The 20,167-nt window shown below is 42.4% G+C and overlaps 1 protein-coding gene across 1 annotated transcript; it reads right to left on the minus strand.

The window, feature by feature from the left end:
* Positions 1–918: 918 nt before the first annotated feature.
* On the minus strand, positions 919–18,281 carry WNT9B (Wnt family member 9B). The gene is made up of 4 exons (XM_088537169.1): positions 18,214–18,281; positions 8,251–8,507; positions 2,280–2,545; positions 919–1,395 (listed from the first exon to the last, which is right to left on the minus strand). Exons 1-4 carry the CDS (start codon positions 18,279–18,281, stop codon positions 919–921), a joined length of 1,068 nt encoding a protein of 355 aa, XP_088393295.1.
* Between the last annotated feature and the right edge of the window lie 1,886 nt (positions 18,282–20,167).

Here is a 20,167-nt window from a genome sequence, read left to right on the forward strand (position 1 = left end):
AGAACAGTGTGATATGATGCAATTTAGTCAGTATATGTTAGAGAAAATACAATTAACATTTTGATTGGGAAAAAAAAAGATTAATTAGCATCATCCTAGATCCACCACCATAAAATAACTGTAACTGCAAAGGGTAATTTCACAGACTTCAGATGAGTTATCTGTGGTCAACCCAGCATAACCTGAATTCCAGAGGTTTTTTTTTCTTCTTCTTCTTTTGTGGATATCAAGGTTAAAATGTTTAGAATGCACCTGAACACCCAAAGTTCATCACCTGGGAGATGGCAGGAGTTCTGTATTTTTTTTTCAAGCAATATTTCTGAGACACAAATCTTGCATCAGAATGAAGATACTCAATGGTGTGTCTTTGAGTTCAGAGCAGAGAGGATTAGAGGATTCAACCATCTCCTAGAGAACAGTGCTTAAAATCCCCCTCTGACTGAGTCATCTTGCCTTTACGCAGGAACATACCTGTCCCTGCTACATCACGATCCAGTCCAGTTGGTTGTTCCCCCTGTCCCTTTTTATTTTTTTCCTGTTCTCTCCAGGACCAGGACCCAAGTCCTCAGTAGTTTAGTGTTACCACCCCAAGACATTTACATAAGTGCAAGTGAGGGTGGAGGGAGAGGGGTGCTCCTGCAGAAGAGAGTATAAGTTTTAACTCGAGGCATTTTAACTGCTTCAGTGTTTCTGCTCTTCCCCCCATTCCCTCTCCCTTCTTCCTGATTGACTATCTGACAAAATCTCTCATTTTCACCCCTCATATAGGGGCTCTCCCCTGGTCAGAGGATCTCAACACTGAGATAAAGCAGCATTGGACACTGTGGTTCATGCCTTTGCCTTTATCCCACATCAGAGAATCATGTCCCTTGCACCTTACTGCATTCTTTAACTCTAGGACTTGTTCCGACCCACCAGCTACTGCTTGCAGCTGTAGACTACCTCTTCCTGCATGCACTGTTGGCACTCAACATAGCAACACCACTGCACTTGACAGTGGCAAGAAAAAGTAACTAGGCGGCTCTGGGTGTTATAACCCCGTCCACAGCACATGCTGTCACAGTTGCCCTCCCGAGAGCAGGTCCTCCCCGCCGTTCCCAGGGAGTATTTGCTGGGTCGGCAGAAACTGGGGGAGTCTTCCACATACACCAAGTCAGTGGAACGGGGTGAAGAGGGATGCTTGGAGGAATGGCTGTGTCTGTGGGGGCCAGCTAGCTCCGAGTGTCCCACTGCATCATTGCTGGTGCTGAACACCTTGACAGCATCATCATAGCGCAGCTTCAGCAGTCTGCCAACCTCGTGAAATGGTGAAAGCTGCTTCCAACACGTCCTGACAGCACATGAGCCGGAGACACCATGGCACTTGCATGTAGTTTTGAGACCGTTCTTCACAGCCTGATGAGGAAGAGAAGTGATAATTATTATCTGACAGGTTTGTGAGATAGTTCTGGGTACAGCTAAGACTTCACATCCAAGACAGACCAGAATTACTTCAGTTTTATTGGCATTATTTCCATTTTCCTGAACAAAACTAAAAAAAATAAAATAAAAACACAAAAACAGGAGCAACTACAGAGCTAACTGGAAATCTGAAGAGCAGAAAGCCCAAACATGAACAAATGGCTGAACATGGAGACTAGCCAAATTCTTCCTAAGCACATATTTAGAAAAGCGGGAATAGTTGACCATGAAAGAACACACCTCCAGCATGGTGCATTCCCGTTCTTGACATTTTCAAATAAAGATGGTGCTTTCGAAAGAAATAAGTTCAGTAAAAAGAAAATAGTGATAACTCAATCATCCATAACATACAGGCCACATTGCTTGGTCTAATGGTCTTCCTTACCAAGTTTTTGACATAATTAGTACCAGAGAGCACAACCAATCACCAACATATTCAGAAGTGAAGTTGGGAGTGTCAACCCTCAATTTGTTTTACAGATTGAACCATCTTTGAATCTCTAGCCATACCCCGAACTCCTTGTAGCTATGGCATAACCCATGGACAGTGAATTTTACAACTTTTTTAATACTGCATTGTTGTCACTCAGCCACTGACATGAGCAGAAGATGTAGGCTGTTACTTTTCCAGTCTAAATGTGCAAATCTTCACACCAGAACTCTCAGTGCCATAAGGCCCTCAACACCCAGGGAAAAACGTCTAGTTTTTGAGTAACAGCAGTGAATAACTCCCTCATGGACAGCCTAAACTGAGGATGGGTTAGGAAACCTGCACTGAGTCTTAATTCCTCTTCCGGCATGCTGCTGTGGCTCCTCACCTTGATGCCAACATTGGTGTTGTGGATGTCCACCTTGGCTCGCAGGTCTTTTCCAATCCTCTTTTGACCCAAGAATTTTTTCAGGAACTTGGTGCTGTATTTGAGGTTGTCTCCACAAACACCCCATTGCCAAGCCTTGCGGTTCTCCAGATCTGGGGAGTCATCACAGGTGCAGCGCTCCATGCGCCCAGCGCTACATGCTCTGGCTAAGGAGTGGGTGAGAGCTGCTGAGGACATGGCATAGAGGAAAGCAGTTTCCTTAAAGCCTGCATAGGAAAAGGATTAGAAGAGGGTAGGAGCAGGATAGGGAAAATATGGCTTTCATTTGCCTTACTAGCTCTCCTCACTCTGGCCATGAACTAAAACCAAGCACAATACTTAGAGACAACAGTCTTCCATTACCTGCATACCATTCCTAGCAGTGAAACTGAATTTCAGATTTGAAGTCACCTGTGTATTAATACCCTAGTCTCACCTGGTAGCTGTGGCTGATTCAGTACTGAGATAGGAGACCACTCAGGAATCAAGGAATGGTGCCAACAGCCAAACTGAGACTGAAAAAATATTAAAACCCTTGATCCATTATTTTAAAAAACTTTTAACTGGGGCTGTGTCAACAGAATAGTATTTCCAATGGAAAGGTCAAATGTACTTTGATTGGAAAAGGTTATGTATTAAAGAACATCCTGGCCAAGTAGAATTCTCTTTTATATAAGCAGATTTTGTGGCTTCTTTCAAAAGTATGTATTCCCAGTACTCCCAGTCATTGTGGTGATACTTTCTGAATCTGTTCTCCTTTTTAAAACAGGCTTCCCAGCTGGGCTGCTGCTTCCATGACACACCGTGACATTTCAACCAGGACAGAAAGTACAATGTCTGAAAAGAAATCTGGTTGAAAGACATAGGCTCAGATAAGAGTGCACATATGGTATTCTCAAATGTGACTCCCATGAGCTTCACAGAAGAAGAATTGACACAGACCTGATCTAAAGCAAAAAATATTTTGTTTTTATTATTCACCTGCTCTCCAACTCTATGCACTGAAAGATCTTAACATTTTCTACAGAATTTATCTGAATAAATTAAAACTATCAATGAAAAACTGCATATCAAGATCACTATTTAGGAATTAGAGCCAGAAAGACAGGTGACTGTGATCAATAGCTCAAAGTGCAGAACTTCATCAGATTGTCCAAAAATACATATATATATATATATATATATATATATATATATATATAAAGGTTTATGAAAAATGTAACACTTGGGCATTTCTTGTCAGCAACCAACCTGTTTCCCAAAACAATGAAAGAATGGGAGAAATTTAAAGACCTGACCTAGTCTTGATAGGACTAGAGGAAATGGCCGGAAACTGAAGCACCAAAAATTCCATAGGAACTTAAGGAAAAAATTCTTAACAGTGAGGGTGACAGAGCACTGGAACAGGCTGCCCAGAGAGGTTGTGGAGTCTCCTTCTCTGGAGATCTTCAAAACTCGCTTGGATGCAGTCCTGTGCCACGTGCTTTAGGTGACCCTGCATACGCAGGGGGGTTGGACTAGATGATCTCTAGAGGTCCCTTCCAACCCTAAGCATTCTATGATTCTATGATTCTTGCAGTTAGGCCTGCTTTGACCAGATGTTGGAAGAAACCTTTGGACCACCCAATCCAATCTCAAATCTTTTCATGACTCCATTCCCTCAAAGAATTCTCGTCCAGCTCTCCTTATAGATCCTGCTGAGATCCTGGTGATGTCACCATAAATCTGACCAGAGAGTAGGACAAAGAGTTCCTGTGATAATTAACAGTAAGAAGAAGGAAGAATTGATTGGTCATGAACAAAATGGAGAGCCCACGTGAGCACTTTCAAGATATTCTTCCTATGTGCTTGCTGAAATTCCTGAATTTTAGTTTAACGAATGAGCAACAGCATGGAAATGAACAAGAGAGTCAACTACAATGTGGAGGGAGTTCAGTCAACAAACTGCTTAATACTCCATTAGTCTAGCTGTTGAACGGTCAGGACGAGTAACAAGCAACAAGCACTCTGGTTGATGGTGCTCTGTGATAAATCTCAGGGTAGAGGAAGAATACCATCTAAACTTAAAGAGGAGTTGATATGGAGAAGAGTCAACACTGATTACTGATAGCACCAGGATGCTCACATGTTTTCGAATACTGGCTAACCCCCAGGAAGGAGTTTATAAAGGGTAACATAAATTTGAGATCCTAGTCTGACAAAACATTCTAGTAGCTAATCTGCAAATGCTTGCTAGGTTTCTAATATCTTGATTCACTGACACCAGAAGAGGAAATAGCATTTTAGAAACTTTGCCATACCGTATAAAGCTAACAGCACTAGTCAGCTCCGCATACTCTGCTAAATCTGGCTTTGTGGAATACCACACTACTACTGCTATTTCTGAGCAGTGGTGGTTTGGTTTCTTCTGTGGTACTCTATATCAGCTCTGGGCAGACTTCAGTCTTCTTGAAATCAGAGACCATTGCTTGTGGTCAGGCCATCGCAGACGGCAGTAACTGAACATAACAAGTATACTTTCAAATCTGCCTCTCCTACCTCTTTAAAAAGCAAAAGTTCAGTACCTCCAGAATGCCAAATGCTTGTCTGAAAAGTCTAAGGTGATTCCCTCTACTGTGCAATGAGGGTCTGATCCTTGTTTAATCATTTAATTCATCTGGTGTATATGTAAAGAGAAAGCTGAGTGGCCCTTAAGTCCTTGCAGGGTAAAAATGAACATCAGTGCATCTAAGTTGTATTTTCAGTAGATCACAGCACAAATGAGTGAGATTCAGCTCAAGCTAAAATGTTCTCAAAAAGACCTTGATGCAGGTTTCTCCATGTGTCCAGGCATCTATCCTCCCACTATGTGAATGCAGCTCTTGTCACCACAGCCAGTGGAGTCTGGAGGATCAGGATCTGTCTTAGAGTTGAATCACTCTCCTGAGCCACTGATTAGGTTGCTAGTGACCATCATGAAAGCTTAAACACTTATCACCTAGAGTAACACCTGAATATATACATTTTTGATGGGCATCTTTATAGGTTTAATAGTAAACATCCGGTACAGAGTCAAATTTCAAGATGTCGAAGCAAGCCAGCTTCTGCTGGTAGGACTCCTCCTCTGGAATTGTTCCTATATCTCACCAGCCTATAAATACAGAAGGACTTTTTCTGTGACACTGTTCTGTGGCATGGTGTGCTCTAGACCACGAAGAAAATTGTAATAGGAGGAGTTTAGCCATATGGCAATTCTGCCAAAGGAAAGATGGTTAAAGCCAAAAATTTTTCAAGGTCATGATACAGTGGGAGCATTTCAGAAAAAGGGGAAGAGGTTTCTCTCTTGGAAAAAAAAAAAAAAAAAAAAAAAAAAAGTAGACTGGAAAGTTACAGAATTGTAGAAAGAACTAACAGGGCTAGGAGCAGGGCTAGCTCCAAAGCTATATCAAGTTGTTCAGGGCTTGGCCCAACTGGGTTCTGAAAACCTCCACAGAGGGAGATTCCACAGCCTCTCTGAGCAACTGCTCCTGTGTTCTTCCATTCCCAGGTTCCTCATAGAAACATTGAAATCACTGCTTGAGGATCAAACAGTCTGATCAATTTGAAGCAAAGAAATGGAAGGGTGGAGAAAAGGACTGTGGCAGCATCTGAGCTGTCTTGGCTATAGGTATTTATTTTTCTGAAATCACCATGTTGTTTGAGATGAAATACAGCTTATTCCAGCAGTATAGCTGGCTGCATTAAGGTCACACTTCGAAAGCTAAAAGATCACTGCTTTACAAGTTTTACATGAGAAGATATCAACTATTGCAATGCAAAAAGATGACTTAAAGTCTTTCTGGAATTATTTTAAAGTTATTTTTATGGATTTTTTTTTTAAAGGAGAAGTGGAGAAGGAATGCAGAGAGATTTTGTGTGGATCAGTGAAGAGCAATAACCACCATAAGTGACTGCAGAGGCCATGAAAAGATTGTAGCTATGCAAAAGGAGTTTCCCAGTTGTGTCCAGAGGAGTGTTGGTGTAAAACAACCCAGAGCAGACTGTGAAATTAAATCTGGCATTTCAAAAACCGGAAAACCCTTGGCATTTCTTCTGTTACCAAAATTATGTAAATACACAAAATGACATGGTGACGTCTGTAGATGCAGGAAAAGCATTTGTGATCCCAGGCTAGCCACAGAGGGTTTTTTTTAGTTGTGACACCAAATTAAGTGTGGCCGTCCATCAATTACAAAAATGAAACATCTTATTTGGACATCATCTTTTTTCCCCTCTTATGCTGATAAAACTATTAAAGACTGTGTTGAAAAATGTGCATTTTTGTCTGAAGTTCCTCTACAACCACAGCAATATCAAAGGGTTTAATCTTCAGCATTAGGGTAGCGATCAGTCTGTTGTCTCACTGGCTTTTCAAGGTAGCAACAAAAGTGAAGCAGAAGTATGTGAGAAACAGATCAAAAGTAGCAGCTGGAAATGTCACTGCTTTTTGTGGAAGAAATTAATCTATCTGCAATTTAAAGAAAAAATGATAATTAATAATTGCTTCCAGCCAATTGTCCTCTCATATAGGAGATGTGTATAGCATACTTAGCTATATTAAATCATCATTTGATCTTAAAGATTGTGTAATAAAAGTTTTCAAACACTTCTCCTCCTCTGCCAAAACAGGTTTTGAATTACAGGGGATATTTTATTTCGTCAATCTGGAGCCCATGGAAATGTTGAGGCACGCCACAATGAGATAATTAAATGTTTTGCAGCTATTTGAAGATGAGGATTACTCGATTGTCATTTTCAAGTTCTTTGAGGTTGATGAAGGTAGAGATGTCAGAAAGTCACTCAAAGTGATCACAAATATTTTTTTCCATAGTTTGTTAGAAAATTCACAACAGCCTTAAAATGAAGTAATCTGATCTGTATTTATAGGTATATGTATATATGTTTATAGAGAGATCTGATGATATATAACATTCTCTAAAACACTGTCAATATTTGATTTAATAAAATTTGATACTTCCTAATTAAAATATAAGAATGCTTTAATACCAATGCTAAAAAAAACACTTTAATTCTTTAATTTCATGAAACAAAGATAATATTAGTTCATTCTGTTTCTTTCTTTTAAGAGACTTTTTTTTTTTTTTTTTTTTTAGGTAGCCAAACATTATTGGAAGACTGAAACTTGATAAAAGGCTGGTCACACATTTAGATGAGGACTGGTTCACTAAAGTATATAGGCATGCTCTGGGAACTTGTATCAAGAAATTAGTCTCTGAGTCTATTTTCATTCTATTACTCTGAACTTCTCTGAAGGAATTTATTGTTATCCCATCTACCTCAAATACAGGAATTAAAGGACATTTTCTTCCTGTAAAGTACTCTCAGAAACAAAAGGACAGTGACTATTTTGTCCACCACAACTGAACTTCTGTGCAAAGTCTAATTTTATGTGGAAGAGTCTTATGAGATGTTGCACTGAAATGCAACATCTGAAATGGCTGACAAACTTTTTTTAAACAGTAAATTAGGATTAAAGTCTGTAACTGAAAGCAACTAATAGAGCTAGAGAAAAAAAAAAAAAAGAACTTTATTAAAATGTTCCTTGAAATAGGGCACTAACCCCTGCTTTCTACAGGATCATTCCTAATTGTCAGCCAAGAAAGATGATGAGCTTAGGAAACTCTGGTTTCAGACAAAAATCCGCAAGCCAAGTTCCTTCCACTTTTCAATCAGTAACAAACCATGCACCAAAAATGAGGATAAGGCACTTTTATACTCTTTAGTAAAAAAAGACCACACCAGACTCCTATCCTAGCTCCCACTCCTAGAAGAGGCAGATGATGTCTGCACGCCCCAATTACTGCTCCATGTCCTAGCTGCCTGTGAGATATCATATCCAGGAGCTACAGCACCAAGTGAGATGTGATACCACAAGCAAAAGACTACCTTGTACCTCGCTTCAGCAGACTAGTCCGTCCTTCCAGGCTGCAGTTCCAGCGCTCACTGCGGAACTGATACTGGCATTCCATGATCCCAAGCCGGATGGCATCCCGCAGCGTCTCTGCCAAGCCGGGCTCCCTCCGACAAAGTCTCTTCTGCTTGCGGGACAGCTTCAGCAGGTCACACTGTTTCACATGAACCTTCCCTTGGGCAGAGTTTGTTGAGGAGCTGAGGGATGGGAAGTGGGTCAGAGCTTCTTTCCCAGTTAATCTGAAAGCAAGCAGTCAGAAAAGGGAAACAGTCAGGGAAAAGAGCAGTTGTAGAAGAGAAAAGAGAAAATCAGAGGAAAGGATAAAAGATATTCAGAAAACTGCTGGCTGGGGTACTTTATCAGCTCAAAAGACTGGTCAGTACAGATTGATTAGATCTAGTATCCCATCTCTACCACACACCAGGGCAAAATAGATTATTAGAACTGTCAGGAGAAAGAAGAAACACATGTGCAGCCCCAAAATGCCAAAACCAACGAGAAAGACAAATGGAATCCTTCACAGACCTTTACCAGTTCTCCTCCCCGATCAGACAAATTAGGCTATGTTTTTCTACAAGTTGACTGTGGGAGTCATGCAAGCAAGACTTGTTAGGGAGGGATCTATAGGAGCAGCCTGTAAGTCATGTCTACAAAAAACACACAGCTGCTGGCACCCCACCACTAGCGTAGCACCTCTCCGCCAGCTTCCCTGCCCAGCTAGGTCCTTGAACAAACCAAGTCAAACAGTGAAGCCTGTTAATCAATACACTAGGTTAGTAAGTTGATACAATGCCACAGTTCCCCATCTCACCATATATTCATCTCACCACACTATATTATCATTTTCCTATGAAATGCGTAGCTCTTTAGCGGAGAGAGCTCTTTAGCTCTTTTTCAGAGAAAGCTGAATTAGCCTTCTATACAAAGAAAGTCTGTCTCCACTGATGGGGAGGAAAGCTTGTGTCAGTGAACATGACAGATCTAAGTTTTCTCTTTCACATTGTAGTTGTAGTTTCATCTATGCAGCTGAGCAAGCTGTAGATTACCTGGCTTCACAAAAGATAAATTTCTAACAACTCCTTCTCATCTGTACAAGCAAGAATATTTTCTTAGGAGGGATATAACCTTCACAGTGCAGGGTGCAAATCAAGCACTACAGTTAGGATTTTAGTCTCACAGAAAGTTTGTAGGCATTTATTTCTGAGCTAATTGTCTAGATCTTTCTATCATCAGTGGCAACCCAGTCATAGAATCATAGAATCATTATGGTTGGAAAAGAACTTCAAGATCAAGTCCAACCATAACAGTCTATCCAACCATAGGAATTACAGTGCAATTCAGTTGACCTAGCCTAGGAATACACTGTAGTCATCACTGATCTCCGACCCCTTTGAGTATTGACTGGCTCTCCACTGTCTATAAAAAGAGCACACAACTCAGCTACAGAAGCCAACACAGACACTCTCAGTTAGTCAGATGAACACCACCTCACTCACCTGGCATTAGGAGCAAGCCCGCTATTATTGAGTATGTACAAAGGCAAAGAACTGTATGGCCCACTGTGCAAGCAATAGCGAGCTGACTCAACCGGCTCCGCCTTCATTTAACACCCCGCAGCACTTCCGCACTCATTCTCAAATAACCTGCAACTTCTAACTCACATATCTGTAATTACATACAACAATGGCATTAAGCAACACACAGAAGTCATTTAGAGACCCATGAATGAACGAAGAAATCATAATAGAAAGCAACAAATATCAAACTTTAGAAACTTGGTGGATGAGAAGAATCTCTTAAGCCCATTGTCACTGCTGAACAGGGGGACAGAAACATGAAACGTTCCAATGAAAGCCAAGAGATAACCATGTGACACTGGATACCAAAACAGAAATACCTGGAGCCAGATTGAGCCCAGTAAATTAAGATTAACATACTTTAGATGACTGAGATTCAGAGATCAACTCAGATTGCATAGTCTAAAACCCTGTCAGACAGCAAACACTGCCCACACAGGGCAGAAGCACCTGGCACACAAGGGATGTGGCAGCTGGAGAAACTTTAGTGGGGAACACAGGATTGACTGAACTGAGACAAACTCACAGATGATGAATAATCTTTGACAAGTTGGCCTAACCCACTGTGGTGCTTAAAAATCAACTAACTTTTCCATTGAAGGTAGATTCCCTTGGTGCATAAGCACACGCTCAGCTCTGAAGCATGTTAGAGGTAAAAACAAGAAAAGCCATCTCTAACGACCTCTCAGCATGGACAGCGAGGGACTTTGATGTCAATAAAAGTTTGTTCTACTAGAGATGTCCAAACCATAGGTGACTCACTGGGACAACACTGAGTTCAGGAAGACCTAACGGAGAAGTAGGACCATTCACCCAGAAAGCAGGAGGCCTAGACTTTGCATGACAGCTGCAGACTCGCTCTCACGCATCCCAAGAAAGCATACTCATCAAGAATTTAGATGTGAGATGTGATTATTTGCCATTTGACTTGTGTTATCTGTGGTCCCATACAGCAAATCTTCCCAAATTTGTATGAAAAAATAAAAGATAAATTTAAGAAAAAAAGAAAAAAAAAAGTTATTTAAAAAAGGGGGGGGGGGAAGTGACACTGAAAAGGCAATTCCAGAGCTTCATATAAGTACACAGAAGTTGCAAACTGTTGTAAAACCAAATATGTGATCTCTCCAATCTCCTGTAGGCCAAGCTACTTGTTGTCCACATACAACGAATCTATCATTCATGACAAACATCCTAATTCTCAACAATCCCTTCCCTAAACAAACAACTCTGCTCCTGCCAGTTTCCATCCTCATTTTATTGCTCCATTCTACCTAAACCAGCATTCATGCCTTGCCAGATTTTTTCTGAGATAGAATGAGTAGCTTCTTTGACTGTTTGGACTAATCATCTCCTTCCTACAAAAGACAGAATCACCTCAGAGTCCTTCTCTTTCCACGGTAGCTTCACAAGGAGCAGGAGCTCCACTGTAAAGGAATGGAGGATGTACTACCAAAGCCCACCTGTAGCACTCTTATTTATGAATAAAGTAGAAAGCAGTGGAAATATTTGCTCACTTTTTCTTCTTGTCATCATACGTGCTGGTTCAATGGGACAAGGATACTGGTCTCCTTCTCCTGACAGTTGTAATCATCTATTTTTCCCTGGCCTGTGGTGAAGATGGGATATTAGATCTAACACGAATCCCTTCTCATAGAGAAGAGATATGGTAGGCAGTTCTTCAATTGCTTGGTAAAGGCAAGGGGTCATAGTGAATTTTCTTACACGGTATTTTTAAAGTCATGGAACATAGTATATGGAACATAATATTTACATCAGAATGCTGACCCAAAAACAATGTTGTAATTTGTAACCTGTTGCTTAAAAGTCCATGAGTAAAAAAGATAGCAAATGGATCTTCAAATTTTTATAACAGATATGAGGATCTACAGAGCATAGAATAGAATTCTACTGAGTGAGTTGGTAGGAACCCCAAAAAGACAATAGAATTAGTGAACACAGGTTAAATACAAAATAGTGGAAAAGAGTCAACACAACTTCTGTAGAGACAAGTAAATGTATTAGAATTCTATTAGAGGTTTTTGAAAGACTCATTGACTAAAGAGACAAGGATGATCCAGATGCTACTTTCAAATATAATACATCTCCAGACATGCAGAACAGCTCTTGCATGAAGAGTAAATAGATAAACTGGATATTCTTCATGCTTTCCACTTGGAAAGAAAGGGATACTAGGAGAAAAGAGCTTTGTAAAATCATGACTGGGCTACAAGTGAGTAAAGAAAGACTATTCCTGTCTCTCTTACACAAAAACTAGGGAGAATTATATGAAGTTACTAATCAGTAGATTAACAATAAATGAATGGCAGTACATAGCTTGTTGGTAAACTACAGTCCTCCTTACTGCAGAACCCCAGTGATGCTAAAAGCACACATGAGTTCCTACAAAGTCATAGAAGAAAAAATTCTGAGATCATTAAACCCAAAGATAGTTTCTTTGACAAAGGAAATCCTTTAGATGCAGGCTGTCCCAAGATGCAGAGTACTTGGAGAATATCATTATCTGCTAGTTCACTTCAATACTTTTCCCTTCATGCTTATTATTGTTCATTCTTGAAACCTAGATGTGAAGGTAGCAGAAACTTTGGTCTGACCTAGTACAGCTGGTTTTACAATCCCCAACAGGGATTATTTTAAAGATGTCCTATGACCAGCAGTATAGGAGGCTGGTGAGATTTGGGACAAGGTGGTATTGCAATTCTCCAGACCCTGAAGGATGTTAGACATTAATATTTGTGAAAATCTCAAGTAGAATAGTGGCAAGCACTATAAAAACATCCTTTGAAGGATTTAATTCCATTTTCAGAGCAATCAGAATAGTGCACAGCAAATACCACTTGGGACCACACACAGAGTAAAGATACCAAGGATGTGAATTATACTTATACCAAGTATAATTCATCTTTTACATGACACAAAGAAAAAGCCCTGTGGGAAAACTCTTTCTATGATTGGACCCAGCAGTAGCTTAAATTCCAGCAGAGGTAACGCAGCATCCTGCACAGATAGACAAAGTTATCTCCATTTCTTCGTCATCTGTGATTTTTTAGAGTTACAAAAGTAGTATACTGTTGACTTTTTTATTTTCCTTTTAATTGCAGAAAGTAACTTGTCACAACACTCAAAACACACAACTTTCACATGTTCACATTAGGAAAGAGGGCAGAGAAATTCACGAGGTTGACGAAGGTCACCCAGTTGACCACTGGCACAGCAAAAGTCACTCTCAGAGTTCTGACAGGCATGACTAAGATTGCTCATGTAAATAGAAGGTTTCAAGCTCTGACCCTATTAACTATAACTGTATTTTATTAGTAAAACAAACATAAAAGCAGATTAAGATTAGAGGAAAAGAACGTTCTCACAAAATCAAGTATAAAATATGCAGATATTTTCAGCCAGGCAAACTGCACGTCATTTTTAGATGATTTAGAGTTTATTATCTACAGATCATACAGCAGAAAAAGGAAAAATCTTTGCATTAATGCACACCTGCTCACAATCTGGAAAAACAATAAGGATCTCAAACTTTTATTTCTACTTTTCTGTCTAAGCACTTTGCTAAATTCATCATTTTTCTTTAATCTCCTTCCAGCCACATTCCAGCTGCTTAAGAGATTTTTAATGAGAGCCTGTTCCTGTGTAATGCCCAATGTCCTCTAGATCTGAAAGGTCTTTAAAACCCTTAAAAATATGCCTTTTCTCCCTCTCTCAAGAAAGGAGAGAAATCAAAGGGACCCACAACAGCACTTCATATCTGATTTCACAGGCCTTTCATGTTCCACAGAAATATCCACACCCCACAGATCGCTGCAACAAGCATACAGGAAAGGCCTGGAGAATATTGGACAATTTGATAGATCAAATTAAGGCCACTAAGGTGAAGGCAAGGTCCTCAGCTATATTTTCTCTCTAGCACAGACAGCTCTCAGGGGCACAGAGTTTTAGTTCTTTCAGAAACAACAATATTTACTTCTCAATACTTGTCTCTGGACAAATGGATGGCCAAGACTCATCAGTGTTGTATTGGTTTGCCTAAGCGGTCTGGTTTTGCATGCTCTGTATCACCAGTCCTCCACAGAGAAGTTAACAGAAATCCCCAAAGCAGCATGGTGAAATAATTACTCTCAAAGGGTTTTTATTAGTCTCTCTCAGAGTTTCATTTCAGACCTTCAGGCAGATATTCATATAACTACTGTTCTCCAGGTCTCTTGTCAAGCTTTTGCTCCTCACAAAGAACAAGAGCTTGAATTAAAAACTGAAGTGATATTTATACAGTTTTACCTGAGGTTATGAATCGGTGTCCTTGGCACTAGGCTTTCCAACCCTTAACCTCTCTTGGTTGTTGCAAAGGGTTGCTACCTTTTTGGGAACAGCAATAGATGATGTGTCCAAATGCAGACTTGTTTTTACAAAATAAGAATCCTCCTGGAACTCCACAGAGTACATAAACATCTCACAGAGGAAGATATGGCTGTTTTGGGAAGAGAAGCATGTGATCTGGTGTGGGAACACCCCAACTGAGAACCAGTTGGCAACAGCCATGGTTAGTATTTATGCACCAGCTGAATTAGGTCACTCAACTGTACTTGGGGCTTCCTCCTTACCTGCTTGAGGGTCCCATAGTCTGGACATCCTTGGCCTAAAATTTTTCCCCTCTAAAGTCTGTCACATGAAATCATATCCATGTAGCTCTTGCTCTGAGGGTTCATGTAGTCCCTGCTGCTGACAGTCTAAGCCAGCCAGCACTCAAGTTCATCACTGTGTTGATCAGATTTTCAGGCTAGCTCTGGACTGGCTGCATTCTCTGAAGTGTCCCCTAGAAGAAACACTCAACACAAATGGGTGAGTTTTTAGAATTTGTGATAACCTTGAGGTTAAAGAGAATCTGGGAGCTAAAGATAATCAAATATTTGTGAAAAGCCCTTAATTATTCATTGCATAAAGAGTACCGCACCTCCTCTATGCCTAACACTTCAGACTCCATATCTTCAAATAGTTAAAACTTTCCTTTTCTCTTATTTCTACTCTCTTTCTGCTAATACACTCTTTTTACAATTCCAGCATTCTCTCTATGTGACAACACAAAAACGATGCTGTAACGAACTTCCAAAATACTGTACTTTGAGGAAAATTTAGGCAGCCTGTAACAAATATGGACATTCAGTCTATCTGACAGAGGTGCAATTCAATGCTACTTTTTTTCCAAGAGCATTCAGATCTGGACGGTCCCTATTTGTAGTAGATTTAGTGCATTAGATTCAACAAGAAAACACTGCAATTACAGTTGCCAAAGAAGTAGGAGAATGTATATTATAAGTATATATTATATATATACATATATGTGTATGTGTATATATGAATATAATATATAGTAGGAATGAGAAGTAATGGAGCTAGCTGGATGAAAGCTTATTTGAAATATATAGAAAGATATGGAGGAGGTAAGGACAGGAATTTTGAAGGAACCTGTATTTATATTAAGATGCCATCAGACATTTTCTAAATCATGCCTGACACAATCAAGCCCAAGCTTTCATAGATTTGCAAGTGACATGTTCCTTTTGCTCTCTAAGGGATCAGCAAACACGTAAATCGTCTTGAGATACCTGTGCCAGGCTTCCTAGATATGTGTATTATGTCCTGCCTTGAATTGCAGCTTCTCTTAATTCAGCCTATGCATGAATTGTAAGAATTGCTTCGTGTGTGCCACCAAAGTCAGCGGCACAAGTATTGCTCTTTGACATGAAGGAAAGTTTTGACTCTTGGATTGATGTGTTTGCTGATCCCTTAGAGGGCAAAAGGAACATGTACTGAAAAGAAATGTACTGGCCCAATGGGCCAGTGAATGAGATGTGTCGTAGCCCACTCCAGGAGATCTCCCCAGCAGAAGGCACTAGTAAAGGTTTGTTGCCTCCTGCCTGAAGCCGGTCTCTTCTAAAAACCTACCGTGCCCTAATTCTAGGAAGAAGGAAATTCTGTCCTCTTCGATGAGAAATACTCTCCCTCCTTCAACACCTCTCAGACTGTTTTTCACAAGCAATGTGTTTCTGACAGCTTTTAGTGAAATTTAGAACGATTCCCATCCAGTCCAGGAGTTGTACATCCAAAAACAAAAAAGCATGGATAAGAGGAGACGAGGAGAAGAAGGAAACACCTTGCAGAAGGCAACGGCTTGGGGGAAGCCTGGAAGACTGAACCTGAAGTGAGAATGAAACAAGCACAAACGAAGCTCAGAGGTGCCCGTTGTGTGAACACAAGGGACATGAGCACCCCGGACTCCTGCATCTATTGGGTCTGGCAATTCCAAGGTAACCTGAATAACAGCTGAATCACATCTCATGCAGAGCTTATTTTCTATCTTATTTTCTATTCACCGTTTAAAAGCAAGCTTCAATTTACACCTCTCTGGATGCAGCATTGGCACTTAAAACAGCTCAAGGCCTGCTCAGGCACACCCAATGCACTGACAGCCAAACACGCAGCGTTGCAGGAGTGCAGTCTCCTGAATTTTGCCCACAACTGCTGTTATGTCTCTTTTGCAATGTTGTGTTCACACAGCAAGACCTCTGCTCTGTACAGTTATAGATGATTTTCATCTTTCCTAGGCTCTTTGGCCAGTTTTGCTGGACTGCCCTGTACACTTCTTGCCTTACCCTTGTCCCTCTAGAACCAAACACAGGTAGGATTTTCTTTGCCGGTGTGAGCTAGAAATATTTCATCTTTGCCAACCCCACATCATACAACCCAAGAGCTCAGGTCTTGTCTCTAACGAGAGCCACACAAATGCCTCCTTTACTCTCTGTAAGGTCTCCTCATTTCTTTAAAGTTTTCTTAATAAAAAGGTTTGCAAAGCAAAGATTTGACTGACATTTCTAAATCTCTTCTATGTAGCAAAGCACTGGCATAGGCTGCTGAACCAGAGCCTAAGGGCTCCACCAATTCAGTAGCAGTTTTGGAAATGAGACTACATTTCTCCCAATCTTTCAAAACAATGCTTCTTAGATATGCAAGTTCCCCTCTAGCTCATCGGCTCTAGTTTGGCCTGAAAGCGACCCTATATCTCATTATTAATGATCAGCAAACACTTATTCAGATCTTAGGCTTTCATTTCTGTTTTGTATTCCTTCTTGTGACTCTTAAGTAGTAGATGAAAGTGAAAAGGTGAGACTGCACAGCACATGACCGTGTCAAAAGCCCTCAAGGAAAAAAAAGAAACTAAAAAAGAAACACAAAAAATGTGAAACGAAAGCCACAAATTCAGAGATATGCATCATCAAAGGCCAGCACACACAAATTTCATGACTGGAAAGCAGCTCATACCCAAAGATCACTGTTACAAAAAGAATAATCATTCAGGTTGCTTTAACAACTGACTCCAGTTGAGCAATACTCAGAAACTGCTTTGCATTAGCTACCTGAAAAGGAAATATGAACAAATTTGCTTCCTCTTAGTACAACTGTGTGCACCTGCTCCCTGTAACTGGAAAGCTACCCTCACTGCAACCCAGCTTCATAAAAACAACATGTCTAGAAAAAAATTACATAGTTTTCCCTGTCACCATACACTTAGGTATGAGTGAGGCTAAATAATGTAGTTAATAAAATCCACCTGAGCTGAGGAAGCTTTTGAGCAAAAATGAAACTGAAGTCGTTGTCCTAGTTGAGGGTGCTAAGCCAGCAGCCACTTGCAAGTAAAGGTAGGAAGAAGTGACTGGCCTGGCCTGTGCAGAGCATGTGTACAGAGAAGTGTGTACAGAGCAAGAAGCTCTGAGCCTGGCATGTGCCCAGTGACAGCAGCACCCAGGTGACCCTGAGCCATGTCCTGCACTGAAGCATCAGCTCTGCTTCGCCGACACCAGCCCTGTGGTGCACCGCAGTTCCACATGTCACCTGCACCCTGCCCACAAGACCCACTTCCCTTCCCCACTCTCCTTCTCCCACCTTCTTCCCTGCAGGGAAATAGTTTGGAGACAGATTGCAGTGAGAAACTGTTCTGGACAAATTTCACCTCCTGAACGAAGACACGCTTCCAGGTGTGGGGGAAGTCGCTGCTTTTCTCCCTATTGCTCCAGCCCCACAGCTCTGCTCTCCATCCTGCACCTTCCCCCAAACCTCTTCCCCCAGATGCCTTGGGTGCACGGTGGGACTCTCGGGGGCACCCAGCACCTCCCTGCTCTCCAAACCTCCCTAAGATCCCCTTTTCTCCCATCTCTCTCCCCAAAACACCCCGCGCTCAGTGCAAGGTGCCGCGGCAGGAACCAGGGGGGCTGCAGGTGGGTGAGCGGCTGCAGCCGGGGACCCTCCCCCGGGTCCCCCGCGCCCTCCCCGGCCCGCGGGCGGCGCTGACCCGAAGTAGGCGGCGGCGGGAGGCGCCGGCAGCAGCAGCAGGAGGCAGAGGGCGGCGGAGCAGCGCATGGTGCCGGCTCGCTGCCCGCCCGCCCCGGCGCCGCGGCTCTTTAAGCGCGGAGGCGGAGCGGCCCCCTCCTCCCGGCCCGGCCCGGCCCGGCCCGGCCCCTCGGCGCCGGGAATCCGGGCACCGAGCCCGCCCGCGGGGACCCGCCGCCTCCCTGGCTGCCGCCCCGTCGACCCTCCGCGACCCGCCGGCCCCGTCGTCCCCGCAGCCCTGGGGGATGCGCTGCCCGGCCGGGTCCCTCCTTCCCTGCCAGCTCCACTCCTGGTACCTGCGGGAGGCGGGCAGCACCTGGGCAGTCTCCATGCCAGGGACGGGGATGCTCGACAGCACCGTAGGTGATAGCGAGGGTATAGGTGGCAGAGCAGTGTCTGACTTCTGAGGTTATCGCTGCCTTTGGCAGTGTTGCACAACTGCAGGCAGCCAGCGGTGCATTTCCTTGATGTATCAAGGAAATGGTGACATGTCCAGGACCCTGGTGATCACCCAATACGTCCCCACTGCCACTCAAGTTTGCTGCCAGGTGCACTGATGTTCACAGACATGGACGGTAGATTCAAATGCACGCTCTGGAGAACACTCCTCCAAGCACCTGTATCCAAACATGCACTGCACAAGGAACATCACAGAATCATTGAATCATTATGGTTGGAAAAGATCTTCAAGATCATCGAGTCCAATCATAAACCCTTCAACACTATGCCTCCTAAACCATATCCCTAATTGCCTCATCTACAGGTTTCTTGAACACTGCCATTTCATAGAAATGATGGTGGGAAGGATAACCTCCAACCTCCAGACCAACCTCCTGTCCCAAAGCAGTTTGTAGCTACATCTACACCACAGCAGCTATAGCTTTGTCCAGCCAAGTCCTGCAGTGCTCCAAGGGTGGAGATCACCAAAGCTGTCCGAGCACTAAATCTAGGGCTTCACCATAGAATCATAGAATCATGAAGGTTGGAAGGGGCCTTTAGAGATCATCTAGTCCAACCCCCCTGCATGCACAGGATCACCTAGAGCACGTGGCACAGGGCTGCATCCAAGTGGATTTTGAAGATCTCCAGAGAAGGAGATTCCACAACCTCTCTTGGCAACCTGTTCCAGTCCTGTGTCACCCTCACTGTTAAGACATTTTTTCCATAAGTTCCTAGGGAATATTTGGTGCTTCAGTTTGTGGCCGTTTCCTCTTGTCCTACTGCTGGCTACCATGGAACCATCACCACTGAGTCACCACCATCCTCCAGAGGAAGGATTGTCTTCTAATGCCAAACCTGATCATCTCAAGCACAAACACACATTCAGAAACATTCATAGAGGAATGCAACAAGTTTCCAGGACCCAGAGGGCCTTTGGGTCAGATGTTTGCAAGGTGCACGAGCAGTGCTCTGAAAATGCTCCCACAGTATCTCAGCAATGTAGAAACACAGGCACCTGTGGGGAGGGCTCTAGGCAGACACCTAACACTCACACTAGTCTGCAATTAATTTGTCCAGTCTATAAATGAGAATGGCAACTTTGCCAAGCTGTGGGTGCACTGATGCATTTCGGATCCTCCTCATCCATCCATCCATCCGTTCGTCCGTCCGTCCATCCATCCTTCTGTATCTGGGAAGTCGGCTTTGCAAACAATATGCAACCTGTTGAACCAGATCACTTCCCTGTGATATTTAAAGAACATCTGTTGTATCTGCCATCCTTGCAGCAGTGTCTTCTAATATCTCATAATAAGAAGGGTACTGCTGGGACCTGTTTTCTACTACGGAGGCCATTGCTGTTCTCCTGCACATACTTGCACTTTTTCTTTTGGATTTTCTACACAGAGGCTCCTGGCAGCTGATCTTCCCAGGGCAGAGGACTTATGACCATGCTTCTGCCTAAGACTGATAGAGGC

This window comes from Tinamus guttatus, unplaced genomic scaffold (assembly GCF_059628265.1).
Source record: "Tinamus guttatus ecotype Peru unplaced genomic scaffold, ASM5962826v1 Tinamus_guttatus_pri_ptg000732l, whole genome shotgun sequence".
In the NCBI taxonomy this organism is placed as follows: domain Eukaryota; kingdom Metazoa; phylum Chordata; class Aves; order Tinamiformes; family Tinamidae; genus Tinamus; species Tinamus guttatus.